Source organism: Glycine soja, chromosome 20, assembly GCF_004193775.1.
Source record: "Glycine soja cultivar W05 chromosome 20, ASM419377v2, whole genome shotgun sequence".
NCBI lineage: Eukaryota > Viridiplantae > Streptophyta > Magnoliopsida > Fabales > Fabaceae > Glycine > Glycine soja.
Window position 1 is genome coordinate 25,894,700 of NC_041021.1, and position 20,473 is coordinate 25,915,172.

The 20,473-nt window shown below is 34.7% G+C and overlaps 1 protein-coding gene across 1 annotated transcript; it reads left to right on the forward strand.

Annotated features, from left to right (window-relative positions):
• Window positions 1–281: 281 nt before the first annotated feature.
• Window positions 282–10,944, forward strand: LOC114403060 (ABC transporter F family member 3-like). The gene is made up of 17 exons (XM_028365777.1): window positions 282–485; window positions 573–788; window positions 996–1,394; window positions 1,483–1,629; window positions 2,330–2,458; window positions 2,538–2,639; window positions 2,745–2,891; window positions 7,576–7,638; window positions 7,828–7,874; window positions 7,977–8,036; window positions 8,179–8,261; window positions 8,535–8,629; window positions 9,014–9,100; window positions 9,572–9,659; window positions 9,815–9,900; window positions 10,414–10,476; window positions 10,577–10,944. The coding sequence occupies exons 1-17, from the start codon at window positions 282–284 to the stop codon at window positions 10,697–10,699; spliced, it is 2,139 nt and encodes a 712-aa protein (XP_028221578.1). The 3' UTR covers window positions 10,700–10,944.
• Window positions 10,945–20,473: the final 9,529 nt, after the last annotated feature.

The window sequence follows — 20,473 nt, forward strand, 5'->3', positions numbered from 1 at the left end:
TATTTGCAAAATTAATAAACTAAAATAAAACCATTTAAAAAACATAAAGTATCTAAATAAAATTATTGAAAAACATAAAATAGCAAAATGAAAACATTTAAAAGTGACTATATTTCAATTAACATGTCCAAAAGAAAACAGGGACAAACATAATTTCCAGAAGTACAGGCGTGGAGTTGAGTGTAATTATTCCAAAACCTTGTTTCACTTACTAGCTAAGAAGCAAAAGGAGAGCACCGCCTCGCACTGCGCATGCAGAGAAAAACCTAAAGTGGCGGAAGATGACGGAGGTGGCGAGATCAGTGGTGCACGACGTTTTGGGGCAAAGAGTGGTCGACGTGGACCAGCCAATCGTCGATTATATCGTCAACGTCCTCGCCGACGATGACTTCGATTTCGGCCTCGACGGCGAAGGCGCCTTCGATGCCCTCGGCGAGCTCCTCGTCGCCGCCGACTGCGTCGACGATTTCTCCCACTGCCGCTCCGTGAGTCCCTCGTTCATTTCCTTCAATCAATCCCTCATTCGTTTTCTTCATTCACGAAACCCTTTCTCAGTTAAATTTGAAACGCAGGTATGCAGCACGCTGTGCGACAAGTTCGGGAAGCACGGTTTGGTGAAGGAGAAGCCCGCTGTGCGAAGCCTTGCGGCGCCGTTTCGAATGAACGAGGGAATGGACGACGTCCAAGCTCCCAAGAAGAAGCCCGAGCCCGTCGACGGCCCTCTTCTATCCGAACGCGATCGCTTAAAGCTCGAGCGGCGAAAACGCAAGGATGAACGCCAGCGAGAGGTGCTTCTTTTATTCTTCTTGTGATCTTTGATTTCATTTGTATGCATTGTTAGATTAAGCTATTTTTCAATGTCAACTGTCCAGAAGATTTATTGTATAAGTCAACAAACATACTATACATGTACCTGGCTAGTTGTAATTGGAGGATGAGTGTAAAAACACTTTATTATTATTTGAGTTTATATGACTATAGAAGGACATGAACAGGCACAATACCAAATACACTTGGCGGAGATGGAGGCAGCACGAGCGGGGATGCCGGTGGTGTGTGTGAGGCATGATAGCAGTGGGGGACCAAACGTGAAGGACATTCATATGGAGAATTTCAACATCTCTGTTGGTGGTCGTGATCTCATTGTGGATGGTTGTGTCACACTTTCATTTGGAAGGCATTATGGTTTGGTAGGAAGGAATGGGACGGGGAAAACCACTTTCCTTAGGCACATGGCTATGCATGCCATTGATGGTGTTCCAAGGAATTGCCAGATACTGCATGTGGAGCAAGAGGTGACAGGTGATGCTACGACTGCTTTGCAGTGTGTCCTCAATGCTGACATTGAGAGGACTCAGCTTCTCGATGAAGAAACTCAGTTAGTTGCCCAACAGGTGAGAAATTGAATGTGTGTTGCTTTGCTTGTTATTTGTATGTGCTCTTGAAACTGGGACAACTGAGGATGTTGTGGTTGTTTGACAGAGGGAATTGGAGGACAAAAACGAAAAAGGTGATTTGAATGGAGTGGTCGGTAGGGATGACATTTCAAAAAGGCTTGAGGAAATATATAAGAGGCTTGAACTCATTGATGCTGATTCTGCCGAGGCACGAGCAGCATCAATACTAGCGGTGAGTTCATTGTTGATTCATACCATAATTTGTTAGTCACTTGTTGGAAGGTCTTATTCTCTTATTAGCCACTTGGATCTTGTTGAATTATAGGTTTGTAGCTTATTCTTATGCTAATATGTCTTTCACTTTGCCTTATTTATTGGGTAATTGATTTTCCAAAAGGAGAACATGTGATGGTAAGTGTTGGGAAAACTCAACACTCAACAAAATTACCCACACGTCCAAGGGATCTTTGATGGAACACATTGTAGAATTTTTATTTCTTGGCTCTATATATAGAGCTAAATAACAATACAAAAATTCAAATATTATCATATCCTAATCTTTTAAAAAAAGAAACAAATCCCTAAAATAGTTTAAAACAAATTAATAAAATATTTAAATCTAGATAAAATCCTAAAGATTTGAAACATAACAAATTCCTAAAAGAATCTCCTTGAATTTTCATCAACTCCATTTATTTTGAAATTTGAATTGTTCTCCAACTGTAAGGAATACAAAATCAGTACGCAAACATGTTTTTAGATTAGGGTCTCAAACATGCTAGTAGATGAATTTCTGTCTCTGTTACTTTAACATCAAGCACTCCTTGTGATTGGTTACTTTTACTTTCATTAAAATTTGTTGTAAGTATTTTCTTATGACACAGAAACACTCTTTCCAAAATCATGATCTTACTGATCAAGGGCATTTTCAGGGTTTGAGTTTCACTCCTGAGATGCAGAAAAAGGCAACAAAAACATTTTCTGGAGGATGGCGGATGCGAATAGCTCTTGCTCGTGCATTGTTTATAGAGCCTGATATATTGCTTCTTGATGAGCCTACGGTTACTCATCATTCCAAGTTTCTTTCATGATTCATGGATGCCTTGGTTTATAGAATTTATGAATTTTGTTTTATTGCAGAATCATCTTGATCTTCATGCTGTCTTATGGCTTGAATCTTACTTGGTTAAATGGCCAAAAACATTTATTGTTGTTTCTCATGCTAGAGAATTTTTAAACACGGTAACATATCGGCTTATCTTAATTTGATTTGGTGTTTTGTTGGTTAAATGCTTTCTCTAAATGTGTTCCCAGCATATCTTTTTAACTTGTTAACTGCATGCCCAGGTGGTTACTGATATAATTCACTTGCAAAACCAAAAGCTGACTACTTATAAAGGGAATTATGATACTTTTGAGAAGACTCGAGAAGAACAAGTTAAAAACCAGCAAAAAGCATTAGAGGCAAACGAACGTGCTAGATCTCATATGCAGGTATTATTTTCAACTGTTATAGTTATTCTTCTTTGTGTGGATAGTTTATTTTGTTTCTTCCTACTTAATCCTTATGCATTGTACTATATTACTAAGACAGTGTAGTCTCATCCAGTGATTGGAACTTACGATCTAGGACTGATAACTGTAAATAATAATACTATAACAAACTTGTGGTTTTGTGATATCCTTACTTTTTGGATATCCGCTACCCTCTAAGTGATTTCCAACCTCAAGATTATTACATAAGGACTTGGGAAAGGGTGAACACAATGGTACTTGGGATGGGATAATCACATATAGATAGTTTTAATTCTATTTATTTGCATATATAGATATGCATATTTTGTTTATTGCTGAGCCTAAAAAAACTGAGTCAATCAAAATCAAAACCAACAAAATAAACAAATCCATTATCCATCTTGCTTTTATAATAAACATTGTGTTTAGAACTTTGCTTGTTACTTTGGTTTTCTCAAGTTATTGTGATGTGATGCTAGAAGCTTAGGATCTGCTGCTTGGTTATACTAGTTTACTGGGTTGTTAATTTCAAGCCTCAATTTTTGAACCTATACAACAAGAACTACACCTTATGCCACTAAGTGGGGTAAACTTGTCAAACTATATTCTATTATATTTATAAATCAGGTACTCAGGCCAATTCATTTTAGAAGTTAGATCTTGGGTGGTAAACAAATGAGGAAGTATATAAGTTACTACATTCATGGTATGATGTGTGGACATTGGCTTTCTCAATGTGCTTTCTAATATTAGTTTGGTGGTGTTTGCACAGATATAGTATTTGTATCTGATGCTGATACTGTTAGGATATAAGGAGAAGGGGAGTTTAGAATATTAGGTAGTTAGTTAGTTAGTTAGAGAAGTTTATTAGATATAAATAGGGAAGGATAGTGGGATGGAGGGGGATAAGTTGTCATTTGTAAATGAGCATTAGCTCTTTGTGAAGGGGAAACCCTTGGAGGAGAGACTTCTCTCCTATTCCTTGTTCTTTTCATCCTATTCAATAAAATCTTTCTTTTCTTTCCTGTTTCTATTCTTGGTTCCTAACAGATACACTCTCATACTAATATAACAGTTTTTGATAGAGTCGCAATCACAGTGGTAGGGGTGGAGTGGCCTTTGGCATCCACAGATCTGGAATTGCGGAGTATTTTGATGTTGTGGGTGTTGTGGTCAGGTTTGTGGCCCAAAACACAGGCTTGTTTGGCACAATAGTGTCGCTACAGAAAAATGGGCTGATTTCCCTTTTTGCCTTCAAAACTGCGTTGTTTTGAGGGGTTTAAAGGCTATAATGGACTTCCCCCCCTTTCAGACTGCTTAAAAAAGCCAAGCACCCCTTTTTTCCACCTTTTTCTTCTCCCCTTCCTTGTTCTTCAACAACCACCCCTCCTTTTCTAGTCTCTGTTCTGCGACTCATCTCCAGCAGAGCCACCCATCTCCGGCCGGCCCTGGTGGCTTTTCTGGCTAGATCCATCTCTTTTCTTCTCTGTATTCTGTGATTCTGCTCTGCTACCTCCTTTCCTATCACTATGTGCTACTATCTAGGACTGATAGCTGTGTAAATCATAATACTATAACAAACTAGTAGTTTTGTGATATCCTTAATTTTTGGATATCTGCTACCCTCTAAGTGCTTTCCAACCTCAAGATTATTACATAAGGACTTGGGAAAGGGTGGACATAATGGTGCTTAGGATGGGATAATCACATATAGATAATTTTAGTTTTATTTATTTGCATATATAGATATGCATATTTTATTTATTGCGGAGCCCAAAAAAACTGAGTCAATCAAAATCTAAACCAGCAAAATAAAAAAATCCATTATCCATTTACTGAGAAAAAGGACAGTGAGGGATTTGAGCCCTCAAAAGTTATTTGTTTTGAACTATACCGGTTTTCAAGACCAGGGTCCAGGGCTATCGACCACTCAGCCATCTCACTCAAAGCTAATTTGTATTTATCTATATTACAGTTAATAGAACATGATGTATTTGTTGTGCCCTTTATTCTTTTAAAAAAACTATTGTTTGTCTACAAATTGTATTGCATACTTGTATCAAATGTTGTGAAAATTGAGATCTTACACGGGATCGGAAGGGGATGAAAAATCATAACACAGATCATAAGATCTTACAAACGGAAAATGTACATGTAATAAAAAAGACATAGATAAGGAAATATTTTGTAATTCATGAACATTGTACTAAATTTGTTCAAATTGGTTTGGGTCATAAAAATATGGGTTTCGGTTTCACAACCTGACCCATGACTTGCAACTAAAGATCGGCACGGATCAACATGCGATATTTCACGCTAATAATTAAGATTCAAAATGATCCTAAATGTGTTCTGATTTTCTATTTGATTAGCACGGGAAGTGCTTTTAAAATCAAAAGATTGTGCAATTGTCCGATATTCCCAATGTTGTTAATGGAGGATGGCGGAAAGCCAAAAATCTGCTATAAAAATATGGCGGATGGCGTAGTGGAAAATGGCGGACAAAAAAAAATATAAAGTACATATATATAATTATAAATAACCAAGTACCAACACCAAATAAACTCATTCAAATTGAAAAAAAACAATGGATTGCATTCAAATAAACTAAAAAAGTTAAAAAGTTTCATGAGTTCATACAAAAGTTAAACTAAAACGTGGTGTCAAACTGAAAATAAAAATAAAAATGGGTGTAAAAAATAAAAGAGTGTCAAAGAGAAAAACGAAAAAAAAGCTGCAGACATAAAAAACGGGTGTCTAACAGCAAAACAAAACAAAAAAAAACAAAAAAAAAACGGACCTCTGCTGGCCGTCGACGTTCGCCGTTCGTGCGGGTGCGGACTGCGGGGTCGTGTGCGTCGCCTTTGCGAGGTCATGCCGGTGCGGTGTCGTGCGGCTGCCGTTCGTTGCTGCTGGGTGCGGTGTTGTCGCTGCTGGTCGTGCTGCTGTGTTCTGTGCTGTGCCTTGTCGGTTCTCCTCGCTGCGCTTTTGCATTACAATATCGGGTAGGGTTGGGTCGGGTCAGCCCAATGCCTACTGGGAAAAAAACAAAAAAAACCCGCTATTCCGCCTTTTCTGCTATACCGCCATGACCGCCATGGCTATGGCGGCCGCCATAAGCAACCCGCCACGCCACTTCTATTCGGTGGCGTTTTTTCAAATTTCCGCCGCGCAATTCCGCCATTGTGCCGCCATGACCGCCATTTGATAACACTGGATATTCCACGCATTTTTTACAACAATGCTTGTATCTATACTTCCCATGCTGCATTGGAAGAACAAAATTTTGATATTAGACTTGATAATACTAAAAAAATCTGATTAAAGCTGAATTTTGTGTCTAGAGACTCTAGACGGTCCTTGTATGGTCCTTTTATATATTAGTTTTTGTATTAATTACAATGATTCAATCCCAATTATATTATAATTATATAAATATATACAATCCTAAATTAGTTCCCAAGATTGTTCATTAGGTCCACATAAGGTCGTTTTATATATTACTGAAAATTGAGCAAGTTGGTCACTAGAGTTCACAACTGCTGTTGTGATCTCTCTAGACTGAATTTTCTCCCAAATCCCAATCAATGCAGCAGTCAACTTCAATATACTTAGTTAAAGTATGACAAACAAGATTTGAAGATAAATGTAGTGCAACTTGATTGTCCCACTAGTTTCATTGGCTATGATTCACAAGTGTTCTACTGGTGCTCCATTAATTTATCAAAGAATTTTGAACAATAACATCCCACAGAAAATCACTGAGGTCAAGGAATTGGGTCCTGATAGCTGGGGTTTCTAGATCAGATGTAAAGTTGAGGTCACCAGATTCCAAAAGGTTGCTTGGAGGCAGAAACTTGTAACGAAGAGTCACAACAGGAATGCTCAGTCTTACTGGTATTCAAGTGCAGTGAGGAATTGCTGCTGAGCAATAGGTGCAGTGGTAAGGGTTTTGTTGGAAAAGATAGGTTAAAACTAGGGCTGATCATAAAACGGAAGCCCAATCAGAACCTGCTGTACCTGGTTTTAGTGAAAGTAATTGATTGAATCCTAATTATACAGATATATCATATATGATCCTAAATTAGTTCTTAAGATTGCTCCTAATTGATTCTGGATGTGCTTGGATAAACTTGTGTTTTTTTAGAGTTTTTCAGATGCTACACTTTCTAGCTTCTATGAAAAGTAATTAACTGATTTTTTTCTTTAGTTTTCTTTTTATCAAACCATAGCTGTTACTAGATGTGATAGTATTGATTACATTGATTGAATCCTAATTAGATAGATATATGATCCTAAATTAGTTATTAAGATTGCTCCTAATTGATTCTGAGTGTGCTTGGATAAACTTATGGTGTTTTTTTAGAAGTTTTATTTAGATGCTACTCTTTCTAGCTTCTACGAAAAGTAATTAACTGACTTTTTATCGAAAAACTTATCCAATTATCACAATTTTTTAGACATTTTTAATCAAAAAACATTTTTTTAATTTAAAGCTTAAAAAACAGGTACGCTATGTATGTAACTAACATTCTAACATCGTTTTCCATTTATGATTCTTTCAAAAGATTGCTGTTTGCAATTTGCAGAACTTGTGCCTCTGTAGCATTTTAATCAAGATTCTATTTGACATATGACTTTTGATGTTTTGCTTTTCTATCAGACCTTCATTGACAAGTTCCGTTATAATGCGAAGAGGGCATCACTTGTTCAATCTAGAATCAAGGTACTTGTTGTTATTGTCAGATTACCTTCCTATAAATCAAATGCCCAAAACATCATGTGAATGTTGTGTGCGTATATGTGTATTATTTAGTCGCTCCCTGGTTTGGTTGTTTTTTTAGTTTCGGTTTAAATCATTAAATTTGATATTTCCGTTTCTAAACTTTTTTTTTTCCCTGAAAAAATATTGCAGGCTTTGGATCGAATGGGCCATGTGGATGAAATTGTTAATGATCCTGAGTATGAACTGCTATTCTTTTATTGTTCATCATACCAAAATGTGTTTCTCTGTTTAGCTTTGTTTAAGTTTTTAACTATATATATTTTTCTGGTGGGATATAGCTACAAATTTGACTTCCCCACTCCAGAAGATAGACCTGGTGCACCGATAATAAGTTTCAGGTAGAACAGAAGTCCCTTCTTTCAGCTCTGTGGACTACATTAATTTATACATACCAATGAATACCAAAATATAAAGTTTGTCACATACAGCATTTAGGCCTTATCTGTGACCTAAATTGAAAATTTTCAATCATGTGTGCAGTGATGCATCATTTGGTTATCCTGGGGGGCCCATTCTTTTTAAGAATTTGAACTTTGGGATTGATCTCGACAGTCGAATTGCAAGTAAGAATATGCTTATCTTATCCTAGTCCCAGGAATGATTTTTCTCTCATGCCTTTTGATCTCAACTGTCGTATTAAGCATCGTATAGTATTCATTTTTATGATTGGTCAGCTTGAGTCATGACTAAATGCAGTGTACATGTCATTCCTGGGTTGCATCTTCTGGTAATTTAGTACTATATAAACCTTTTTGTGGGGGAGAATGTTGTTAAAATAATGACATGACTCTGCCATATTGTTTATGTGTTGAAGGTTATTTCCTCAATGTTTGCAGTGGTTGGACCCAATGGTATTGGCAAGTCAACTATACTTAAGTTAATTGCTGGGGATCTTCAGCCCAGTTCTGGGACTGTCTTCCGTTCTGCTAAGGTAAACATTGATAAAGTCGTCCTATAACTACGTTAATAAAAGTTACTTCTGTTTGCCTCACCTCCATGACATGCTTTAATTATACTTTACTTTCTGCTTCTTACATGACTTGTCAATTATTCTTTTATATGTGTTGTCTATATTTTTTTGATCCATGATAGTGTTGACAGCTGAAGTCCCAGTATTTTCTGGTTTCAGCTAATCAGATTTAAATTTTGAAACCAGTTTATGTATGATTTGAAAATGGTAATGTATTTTACTAGCTACTTCATGACACTTAGGAACTAGAAATGATCGGAATGGCAGCATGTCGGTCCTTAATAATGTCTTTTCATACTTTAATATTATTTTGGATCATTAATTACACATCTTTACTATCTACAGGTTCGTATAGCAGTGTTCAGTCAGCACCATGTTGATGGACTGGACTTATCCTCAAACCCTCTTCTGTATATGATGCGCTGCTATCCTGTGAGTTCCTTGTATTCAGTGATAATTAACTGTTTTCTGAATGTTATGAGAGTTAATCTTAAATTAAATGCTTGACTATCGGAGTACCCATCCTTCTAATCACTGACTTCTTATATGGGAAGAATCAAGGATTTAAATTTTGGTTGTGGTTACATTGTGGGTCAATGTGGTCTGCAATTGTGTATTAATGCATCTGTGGCAGCTACCACAACTGATATGTTCGGCATGCTGTGATGGAGATTGAAGAATGAGATTTTGAAACCTTGGAACAAATTCAAGGATGAGCAGTATAGTAGTTTCAATTCAATTGTGTACATATGAAATTATAATTGGGACACGGTGTTTTTTAAAACTTGTGGATCAGGTCTATATGGGATGCTAGGCTGTAAACACGGTGTTTTTTAAAACTTGTTTAGTACCTGTGCTTGCAATTATGTTATTTAAATTTTCCTATTCGTTATTTTTTTGCAGGGAGTTCCAGAACAGAAGCTTCGAGCTCACTTAGGTTCTTTTGGTGTAACCGGAAATCTTGCACTGCAGCCAATGTATACTTTGTCAGGTATTGTCTTCAAAGTCACCATAATTCATAAACAATTCGTTAATGATTTTTAAGAACAGCGATAATAATTGGGACACTCGGTGGGTGTTGAGTTGCAATGGATATATATTTCTGTTATGAATTATATTTTTTTACTTCTCTAAATTCTTTACTAGGTGGTCAGAAAAGCAGGGTTGCCTTTGCAAAGATAACTTTCAAGAAGCCACACATAATATTGCTTGATGAACCATCCAATCATCTGGTACGCTGCTATGTCTCTCCATTGTTTGTTGCTTCTTGGTGGGCTAGTGGACCAATAGCAACTAGTTTACTGTCTTATTTGTTGCAGTGAAAGTACACATGTCTATTGAGTCTTTGATTTTGTTTTTCGTCATGGTTGTGCTTATTTTCTCTTTTAATATGGTACATGATCAACTTATGTGAGGAGGAAATAGCTGAAGGTCCTATGGGTTTTTCTGGATCATCTCAATTAGGCTTCTAACTTGACCTGTCATTTTAAGGAGATAAACTCATTGCCCTGTCCGAAGCAACCTACATTCTGCATTGAATCTCACATTTTAGTAACGCTGTCTTTATCTCCTAAAATGGCATAGCCATGTAAAAGCTATAGTAATAAGATTGAAATCCTAAACAGGAATATTCCTGGGCATTTTTATCTGTTAATTTCCTTTCTGGGGCCCCAATTAAACTATTGACACTAGCGTGTATTGTGACTTAAGATTCCAAAATTGAGCGAGAACGAAATATGTTGTAGGATTTGGATGCTGTTGAGGCGCTTATTCAAGGTCTTGTGCTGTTCCAAGGAGGCATTCTCATGGTATGTTATTCTTTCAATGTTATTTCATTTGAGTGCTCCTAAACTAAAACAATATTTTATTTATCTGAATTGATTGATGTTTATGTTTATGCTTTGGCAGGTGAGTCACGATGAGCATCTCATCTCTGGAAGCGTGGAGGAACTATGGGTTGTATCCGACGGAAGAGTGGCACCATTCCATGGCACATTCCAAGATTATAAGAAGATACTCCAATCATCTTAGAAAAGTTACATTTTGTGGATGTATACTGGAAGACACCTGGATCACATTTTTCTGCTCTTCCTCCTCTCAGCTGTCATACATGGGAATATACAATTTTGCAATTTATCCAAACCTATGTACAAGTGACACCATTTCAAGGCAATTTTATGAACACAAGAGGTTAAATTAACTACTCCATTAAATGATTTTGTTAAATTATTTTATAATAACTTATATAATTATAAAATGTATAATTTATAGTTTTACTGTTTCAATAAGTTTTTACATAGTTTAAAGAGAAAAATGATTATGCACGGGTAATGTACAAAGTTTTACATAGTCATTTAATTATATGTTCAATGTATAAGCATTAAACTCTAGTTTACAACTTTAATTATATCTTTATAGTTAGAAAATTTTTCTAATTATATTCTTAGTTATAAATTGTTTTATTTACTTTATTTTTCCAAAAATATTTATCTTTCAATTCCTGAGGGCGAGCCCTGGTGCAGCGGTAAAGTTGTGCCTTGGTGACTTGTTGGTCATGGGTTCGAATCCGGAAACAGCCTCTTTGTATATGCAAGGGTAAGGCTGCGTACAACATCCCTCCCCCATACCTTCGCATAGCGAAGAGCCTCTGGGCAATGGGGTACGAAATTTTTATTTATCTTTCAATTCCTAAACTTCTGTCTGGATTTTACTTGTTAGCAAGAGTTTAGAGCCATTTAGATGTGTAGTCAGAAATCATGGTACTTAAAGAAATATTTAAATGTAATTTTTGTTTTTTTATTTTACTTAATTTGTAATTTTGATCATCCTATTTTAAAATTAAGACATTTGATCCTTTCATTATAAAAAATTTACAATTTAGATCTTTTTATTTCAAAATACAAATATTTGGTTGTCATATTTTGAAAGAGTTTGTTGTCATGTATCAATAGTGGAAAATAATTTTATACTGTTATCCAATTACAAGAAAATTGTTTAAATTACTTTAAGATAATTATTTTAAAATTTAATAAACTTATTATCATACATAGTAAGTTTATTATATATGATGAATTATGATAAGATGTTTGTATAAAAAAATTTACACAATTAGTGTAAAATTCTTTCTCTCTTTAAAAATTATGTAATTTTAGTTTTCATATTTTAGAAAAGCCCAAACTTTGGTTTAATATTTGATTTTGCTTGTTTTATTTCTTTTATTTCTTACTTTATAATTAATTAAATTATTTTTTATGGTATCATAAATGAATATGTTAGGCTTAAGGTTTAATTTGATGAAAAGAAAAAAACACATATGTTAAATATAGACAAAATTGAAATTTTTATCAAAACCGTAAATTTTTAAAAATAACAGGATTAAATATTTATATTTAAAGATAAAACAATTAAAATCACAATTTTTTTAAATAAAAAAACCAAATATCTTATTTTGCCCTTTTTATTCCATTATTTTATTACTATTTGTTTCGATATTTTTATTCCGCTAAAATACTAATTTTCGCTTTGAGAAATGCTAAAGAGAGGCCGACGCATTTCCATCGACCCAATTAAAGCATGCCAGCTGGCAACCACATTTTATATAGATTAGTGGAAATATAGACCCTATATGCATATGTGTCTGCAATTTTATATTCGTTATTGTGTTTCTTTATATTATTTATTTTTATTTTTTTCTGAGAATTTTTAAAATCATAATTTATATTTTTAAAAAATAAATGATTTTAAAGTTACTTTTTTATGGTCGATTTTAAAATTATAAAAAACATTTTTAAAAATATGTGACATTTCCAGAGGGTTTTTTCTCTGCTTTTAGTTTTCTAAAATTTATTAGTTTTTTTAAAACAAGTAAAAACAATTTTAAAAAAATTCTACTTTAATTTTTTGAAATTTATTTAAAATTTATCATAATTTTAAAAAGAATTCAATACTTTAAATTTACTTTTTCTTTTAAGAATATTTTTCATTTAATCAAAATGGTGAGTTACTCACTTTCACAATTATCCGTATGCAGTTTAAAACTTGAAAATTGGATCAGATGAAGAGGTATTTTTTTTTATCCTAATTCAGTTTTAAAATTAAAATCATAATTTTCTCTTTTTAAATAAAAATTAAAAAATTCATTCTTAAAAGTTGAAGAAAGAGAATAAAGTTGAAGTAGATATCATGCTTAATCCAATTATAATAAAATAAAATAAAAATACTTTAAAAACCGTGTACTCACACCGAATAAAATGTTTTTTAAAAATAAATAACAAAAATATAAGCAAAAGGCTCGCAAAGACGCATCTATATTAAAAAACCAAATCCTTATGTTAAACATGTATGATTGCATTTGTATCAACACAATAAAGTAACGTTAGAAACCAAAAAGTTCATTAGATAAAAATAGAAATTGATAAAAAAAAATAACAAATATAACAATACTATGTTCTACCATTTAAGTTTTATGAGAGTGAAGATGGATAAAAAAATGAGAGTTGTGGGAGATGAAGTGTAAGAGTTGTTATGAATGAAAAATTATATATAACTTATGAAAGAAAGAAAAAATAGTTAAATTAAAAAAAAAGAAGTCATGTTTCATCTGGCGGAAGGTGATGTGCAGTTATGTGAGAGGAAAGATAGTGTTTTTATTTATCTATTGTTGGGATAATGGTAATTAGTTCTGCTTTAGTTAATAATATATCAAGAGTATGTTGAACTAAAATCTGGAGAAGATTAAAATAATATACAAATTAATAATAGTAATAGGAAACGAGAATATTTAAACTCATGCACTCAATGCGTGATGGGTGTTAGAACCTAAAAAAAAAGTGATAAAAATAACAAAGATGAGAAAAAGAAACAAAAATAATACACAAATTAATAATAGTAATAGGAAGAGAGAATATTTAGTAGTATATTTTGTAACAAAAAAAAATGCTCATTAGCAGGGATGGATCTAAAAATTGATCAAAGGGAGCTGAGTTATTTTTTTTTTCCTTTTTTATAATTATTTATCAGAAATATTTAATGTCACAAATTTTTATAATTAATTCGAATTTCGGAACATATTTGATTTTAAAATTCTAAAATAATTTCAAATTGTTTTAATTAAAAAATTAAAGTATTTAAATTGGAAATAATTATATTAAAAAAATTACATGCGAGAATTGATTTCTCATTGGAGTGGTTAAATAAAGAGGTTAGTAATGAGAAGTTTCACAAAAATTAGAATAAGTTCATTATTCTTAAAAGATCAGTTACTTATTGCATCAAATTCATTTTTTACTTTACATTCTTTTTGTGTCTTTTTATCATTAACTAAAAACATTGATTTACTTATGAAAATAATTATATACAAACATAACGTCTTTTGTAAAAAGAAAAATCAAAAAGAAATTAGCAGTTATAGATGTTATAGGTATACACCACTAGCTGACTTACTAGGCGTAGGAATAGCTATTAGAATCAGGAATGCTAGAATAATAAGATTGTTAGGTTGTTAAAAAGAATAATATTATTATCGTTTTATTAGGATAATTGTTTTTTGTCTTTATCCTTTCTATTAATATTGTTGGGAGTTTGTCCCACAACATTTGGTATTATATATAAGAATTGCCTTTCATGTAAATGGTAGAAATAAAAATTCAAAAATTTCCTTTCCTTTTTACTTTCTAGAGGTTTGTCTTGCTCCTTGAATTCCAAGGCTTAACATTGGTGCTTTCATTGATCTATGGTTGAAGCAACTCGCTCCAAGTTCAACATGGATCGACTTGAAGATGTCATTGTGAAACTCTCTTCATCCCATCTTTCCATGTCCACCAAAATTGACGATCTAATTCATCATATGACCCAATTAGAAACAAACCAACACAACCAACACTCACCGGCTTTGTCCGCTGCTACTCCTCATACTTCCCCATCATCTGATGCCCAACATCGTTTGAAGCTAGAAGTTCCTCACTTCGACGGCTCTGATCCGACTAGGTGGATCTTCAAGATCACTTAGTTCTTTGAATATCATTTCACCCCGGACCATGAACTTCTCACCATTACCTCTTTCTACATGGATGAGCCAGCCTTAGCCTAGTTCCACTGGATGTCCAAGAATGCTCAATTGACTTCTTGGTCTGCCCTGCTTCACGCCCTCGAAGCCCGGTTTGCCCCATCAACTTACAAGGACCCTACGGGACTCCTATTCAAACTCACTCAACGAGCCTCTGTTAATGAGCACTTATCGGAGTTCGAGTCCCTCGCAAATCGGATTATCGGCCTTCCTGCACCGTTTCTGCTAAGTTGTTTTGTCCCAGGGCTCAGCCCGAAGATCCACTGTGAGGTGCAAGCCTTGCAACTGCTATCATTGATCCAAGCAGCTTTTCTGGCTTGCTTACAGGAAGAAAAATTTCTCGTTGCACGTCATCCTGGCCGTTACAAACCTCATTAGCTCACAACAAGACCACTAGGCCCACATCCTCCACCACTTGTTTCTCCGACACCCTTGCTTCCCAACCCCACCAAACACCCTTCCCCTTCCATTCCCTTCAAACGCCTTTCAGCTAATGAACTTGCTATGCGGCGAGAAAAAGAAGTATGTTTCAATTGTAATGAGAAATTCACACGTGGCCATAAGTGTTCTTCCAGATTGTTCTTGTTAGTCGCGGATGAGAATGAAGAGTCTCTAGAAACCTCCCTCGTGACCCTAAACCTTGTTCCACTCGAACCAATTGAAAACCTATCCTCGACCCAAATTAGCCTTCATGTATTGTCGGGCCATATTGCACCCGAGACCCTGAGAGTAGTGGGCCTAATTTCGAATCAGGGAGTGAGTATCTTAATAGATGGGGATAACACCCACAATTTCATTCAGCATCGTGTGGTTTTAGCTTTGGGCCTCCAAACAAAAACCATAAACCCTTTGCACGTACCAGTTGAAAATGGTGACGAACTGGAATGTCACCAGCTCTGTAATGATGTTGTGGTGCAGATACAGAGTCATTCCTTCCCTGTTGATTTTCATTTTCTTTCCCTGTGTGGCGCTAATGTGGTACTTGGTGTGTAGCGGCTAAAATCCTTAGGCCCTATTCTCACTCATTATAACCCTAACCATGAAATTCATCCATGGCAGTAAGATGGTTGAGTTAAAAGGAGACCGAGAAAGTGGCATTGAGTTGATATCTCCTCCACAGATTCGCCCCATGATCCAATTGGAGACAACTAGCACTTTCTTTTGCATTCGCATAGAGCCCCCTTCTACCTAAACTTTGACCTCACCACAAAAAATGTCCACCATAAATTCATTAACCTAGAAATACTCCTCCCTGTTCCAACCTCTAACCACTCTACCACCATCTCGCCCAACCAACCATACCATTACCCTTATCCCCAACGCATCTACGGTTAATGTGAGACCATATCGCTACCCCTATTACCAGAAACAAGAAATAGAATCTCAAGTTGCTTCTATGTTGAAACACAACCTCATTCAACCTAGCACCAACCCCTTTTCTTCTCTGGTGTTGTTAGTGAAGAAGTATGATGGATCTTGGCGGTTTTGTGTAGACTATCGCACCTTGAATGTCATCACAGTCAAAGATCACTTCCTAATTCCTATGGTGGACGAGTTACTTGATGAATTGGGTGGCACAAAATGGTCTTCGAAACTGGACCTTATGCAGGGATACCACCAAATTTTAATGAATGAAGACGACATCGGCAAAACCGCTTTCCGAACCCATCATGGTCACTACGAGTTTCGAGTGATGCCATTTGGGGTATACAACGCACCGTCATCCTTTCAGGCTATCATGAATAAACTTTGTCAACCTTATTTGCACAAATACATCATCATTTTTTTCGATGATATTTTAATTTACAGTCGAACCTTCTCTAATCATCCATTGAATTTGGAAAGTGCATTTCGGGTCATCTGAAGCAGACCTTGCTTTCCAATCACTCAAAGATGTCGTAAGTAATGCCCCTGTTATGGTTTTACCAAATTTCGACACCCTTTTGTTGTTGAAACAGACGCTTCAGGCTCGAGAATGGGGGCAGTGTTATCTTAAATTCCACAAACTATTGAAAATGATCCTGTAGATCAAGTTGCTGATAAGGAACAACAAGTTCCTCAAGAAGATCACGAAGCATCATTAAGAAGATCTACTAGAGTCAAAAGGTCAACAATTACTGGTGATTATGTGGTGTATCTGCAAGAATGACTATAACATTGGAGTCACAAATGATCCTGAATCATTTTCATAAGCCATGAGTTCTAAGGAAACAAACTTGTGGCACAATGCTATGAAAAATGAAATGGTGATTCTATAGCATCTAACCAAGTCTGGGATCTCGCCGAGTTGCCTAATGGTGTAAAAGCCATTGGATGTAGATGTGTCTTTAAAACAAAGAAAGACTCACAAGGCAACATTGAGAGACATAAGGCAAGACTTGTTGCCAAAGGGTTCACTCAAAGAGATGGAATCGACTATACAAAGACATTTTCTCCTGTATCTAAGAAAGATTCTTTTCAAGTAATTATGGCATTAGTAGCTCATTTTGAGTTACATCAGATGGATGTGAAAAAAACATTCCTTAATGATCATCTAGAGGAAGAGGTTTACATGAAATAACATGTAAGATTCTCCTATAGTGATAGTGAGCAATTAGTCTGCAAGCTTAATAAATCCATCTATGGATTGAAACAAGTCTCACGCTAATGGTATCTAAAATTTCATGAGGTCATCACTTCATTCGGTTTTGAAGAAAACATCATGGATCAATGTATATACCAAAAGGTCAGTGGGAGTAAGATTTGTTTTCTTGTGTTATACGTGGCTAATATTTTGCTTGCAACTAATGATAAGAATTTGCTATATGAGCTGAAACAATTTCTCTCGAAGAACTTTGATATGAAGGATATGGGAGAGACAACTTATGTCATTGGCATTAAGATCCATAGAGAAAAGTCTCGAGGCATTTTGGGTTTGTCTCAAGAGACTTATATTAATAAAGTTTTAGAAATATTTAACATGAAAGATTGTTCACCAAGTGTAGCTTCCATTATGAAGGGTGACAAACTCGATTTGAGTTAGTGCCCAAAAAATGATTTTGAGTGGGAACATTTGAAGAATATTTCATATGTTTCAGTTGTTGGAAGCTTTATGTATGCTCAGGTTTGTACCAAGCCTGACATGGCATATGTTGTTGGAGTTTGGGGAATATATTAAAGTAATCTAGGTATTGACCACTAGAAAGCTGCAAAGAAAGTGATGAGATATCTTAAAGGAACAAAAAATTACATGCTCATGTACAAACAAATTGATTGTCTGGAGGTGATTGGCTACCCATATTCAGATTATGTTGGTTGCGTTGATTCACGAAAATCAACATCTGTTATATTTTTATGCTAGCTGGTGGAGTTATATCTTGGAGAAGTGTCAAGCAGACCTTGACTGCTACTTTCACTATGGAGGCTGAGTTTGTTTCCTGTTTTGAGGCTACCTCGCATGGTGTATGGTTGAAGAGTTTTTTGTTTGGACTTAGAGTTGTGGCTATTTCTAGGTCATTGAAGTTGTACTGTGACAACTCTTCTATGATATTCACGGCTAAGAACAACAAAAGTGAAAGTAGAAGTAAACACATTGACACCAAGTACTTAGCCATAAGAGAACGTGTTAAAGAAAAAACAGTGGTCTTTGAACACATTAGCATCGAGTTGATGATTATTGATCCTTTGACTAAAGGCATGCCACCAAAGAATTTTAAGGATCACATAGTACAAATGGGACTTGGTTCCATAATGTGATTTCATTGTAGTACAATTGTTATTTTTGAAACTCTTATTTAGTTTGATGTTTTCTTATATGATTTTGTGTACATGTTCATTTATTTATTTTGAGAAATATCGTTAAGTTTAGATCTGGAATAAATATATGATTTATTCATAAAGTTGAGAGCTAGCATTTAGAGACTTGATATATTGTGGTACATGGAAGATAATACTCGCTATTAGAGGACCTATCACCATGATTCATATATTCTATTCCTTGTTACGACTAAGTTTGGGTTAAATGGACCAAGTGAGAGAGCGTTGGATTTTCTTGGTTTATTGGAACAAACTTGCTCTGTTATGAACAAATTTCTATTGCTATTTAATGGGAAGAACCATTTTCGACTATGATCCATTTTTTGTCCATATTCAACCCACGTTGAGCAACGTTCAACAACAACCCATGATCTTATCCCAAGATCTTAACCATACCCACGTTTTGATCCACAGAGGTTGAACTTTGTGATGAGTAGAGCTCTATAAATAGAACCGAGTGCTCTCAATTTTGATCACTAAGCCTATCTTCAGATAAAACACACAATCAAGTTTGAGCGAGTGAGGGCCTGAAAAGCTAAAACTGTGAAGACTGAAGAAGGTTGATAGCATGACTGAAGGTAGGTATCTCTAAGAATCATTTTTCTTCTCTGTTTTTGCTGTTTGATCTGAATGTGTTGCTTATGATTGTTAACATCAAACCTGTATATTTATATTTTTACAATCTTTTCATCTTAGTTTGGACCCCTTGAAGGTCTAGCCACTCCAAGAAAGGAATAAAGTCACCAATGTTGAAAACTCCAGCCAACACCATTAACTCTACCACCATAGCCTTAAACTCATCTTCTCTAGGATCACACCCACCATTCCCATCCTTGAACACTCACCGTCCAATCACAATCTTAGCTAATGCGTCGGTGGTACATACATTCAGTAATTGTCCCAAGTTCACTGCTTTTGACTCTGAACTTGCGAAGTTACGTGTTAATCTTGCTACCTCTTCCTGCAAGGGTAGTTGAGTTAGGCTGATTTAATTAATGAGATTAATTCGAGAATGAAATATACATATGACGTAATGATATTCATATTATTTTTTGTTTTTTTTTCTCTATCTCTCCTCCATTTTGGAGTGCACAATTAATATTTCCATTTCCATTTTCATATATATATATATATATATATATATATATATATATATATATATATATATATATATATATATATATATATATATATATATACTCTGCGCTATATAATGGTCCTATTTAATTTATCGTAGGCAGAGCTATGCATTTTAGGAGGAGATTAAAAAAAGTTGAATTATATATGCAAAACTATTTTTCATATTTGCAGTATTGATGCAAAGTAACGTACGCAAAATAAAAATGATTATTCATGACACCCAAATCCAATCTATATATGGAAAAAAGATATAGAAAAGAAAGAATCGCGCGTATATATAATTAGTGATATGCTATCTCAATAATAAGAAAGAAAGAACATGGTTCTGAATTCATGTAATGTAAATATATTTTGATTCACCTTAATTACATCATAGCTGTAATTTTGACTACATGAATTGTATTTTCCCGCAATTAAAGATTTGTGTACGTACATATACGTACCAATATTCATTATATATATATGTGTGTCAACTTATCATGTATATATATCTCAGGAGTTAAGTTGATGTTGATCCTCTAAAGTCTAATGGCTCAGCCTTGATGCTATATATCGAGAAATATTTTAATTTATTAGTATCCCAACCAATTCTCACAGCGACTTTGGCTGTGTTTGATATGAATGAGAAAAATAATATTTTAAAATGTTGCACTTAATTCCGTGAGATCAACACCTCTTATATTATATTTTAAATATATATATATATATATATATATATATATATATATATAAATTTATCTTCTCTAAATCAAACACTCCTTTTTAACATATGAAATTGACACACTCATTTGTTAAAATCTTTCAAG

Bases quoted from the DNA above. Each gene is read 5' to 3' on its own strand.
- LOC114403060 (XM_028365777.1), top strand. From the start codon at position 282: ATGACGGAGGTGGCGAGATCAGTGGTGCACGACGTTTTGGGGCAAAGA. The intron at 8,262-8,534 runs GTAAGAATATGC...CAATGTTTGCAG, and splicing joins TCTCGACAGTCGAATTGCAA to TGGTTGGACCCAATGGTATT. The intron at 9,660-9,814 runs GTATTGTCTTCA...ATTCTTTACTAG, and splicing joins GCCAATGTATACTTTGTCAG to GTGGTCAGAAAAGCAGGGTT.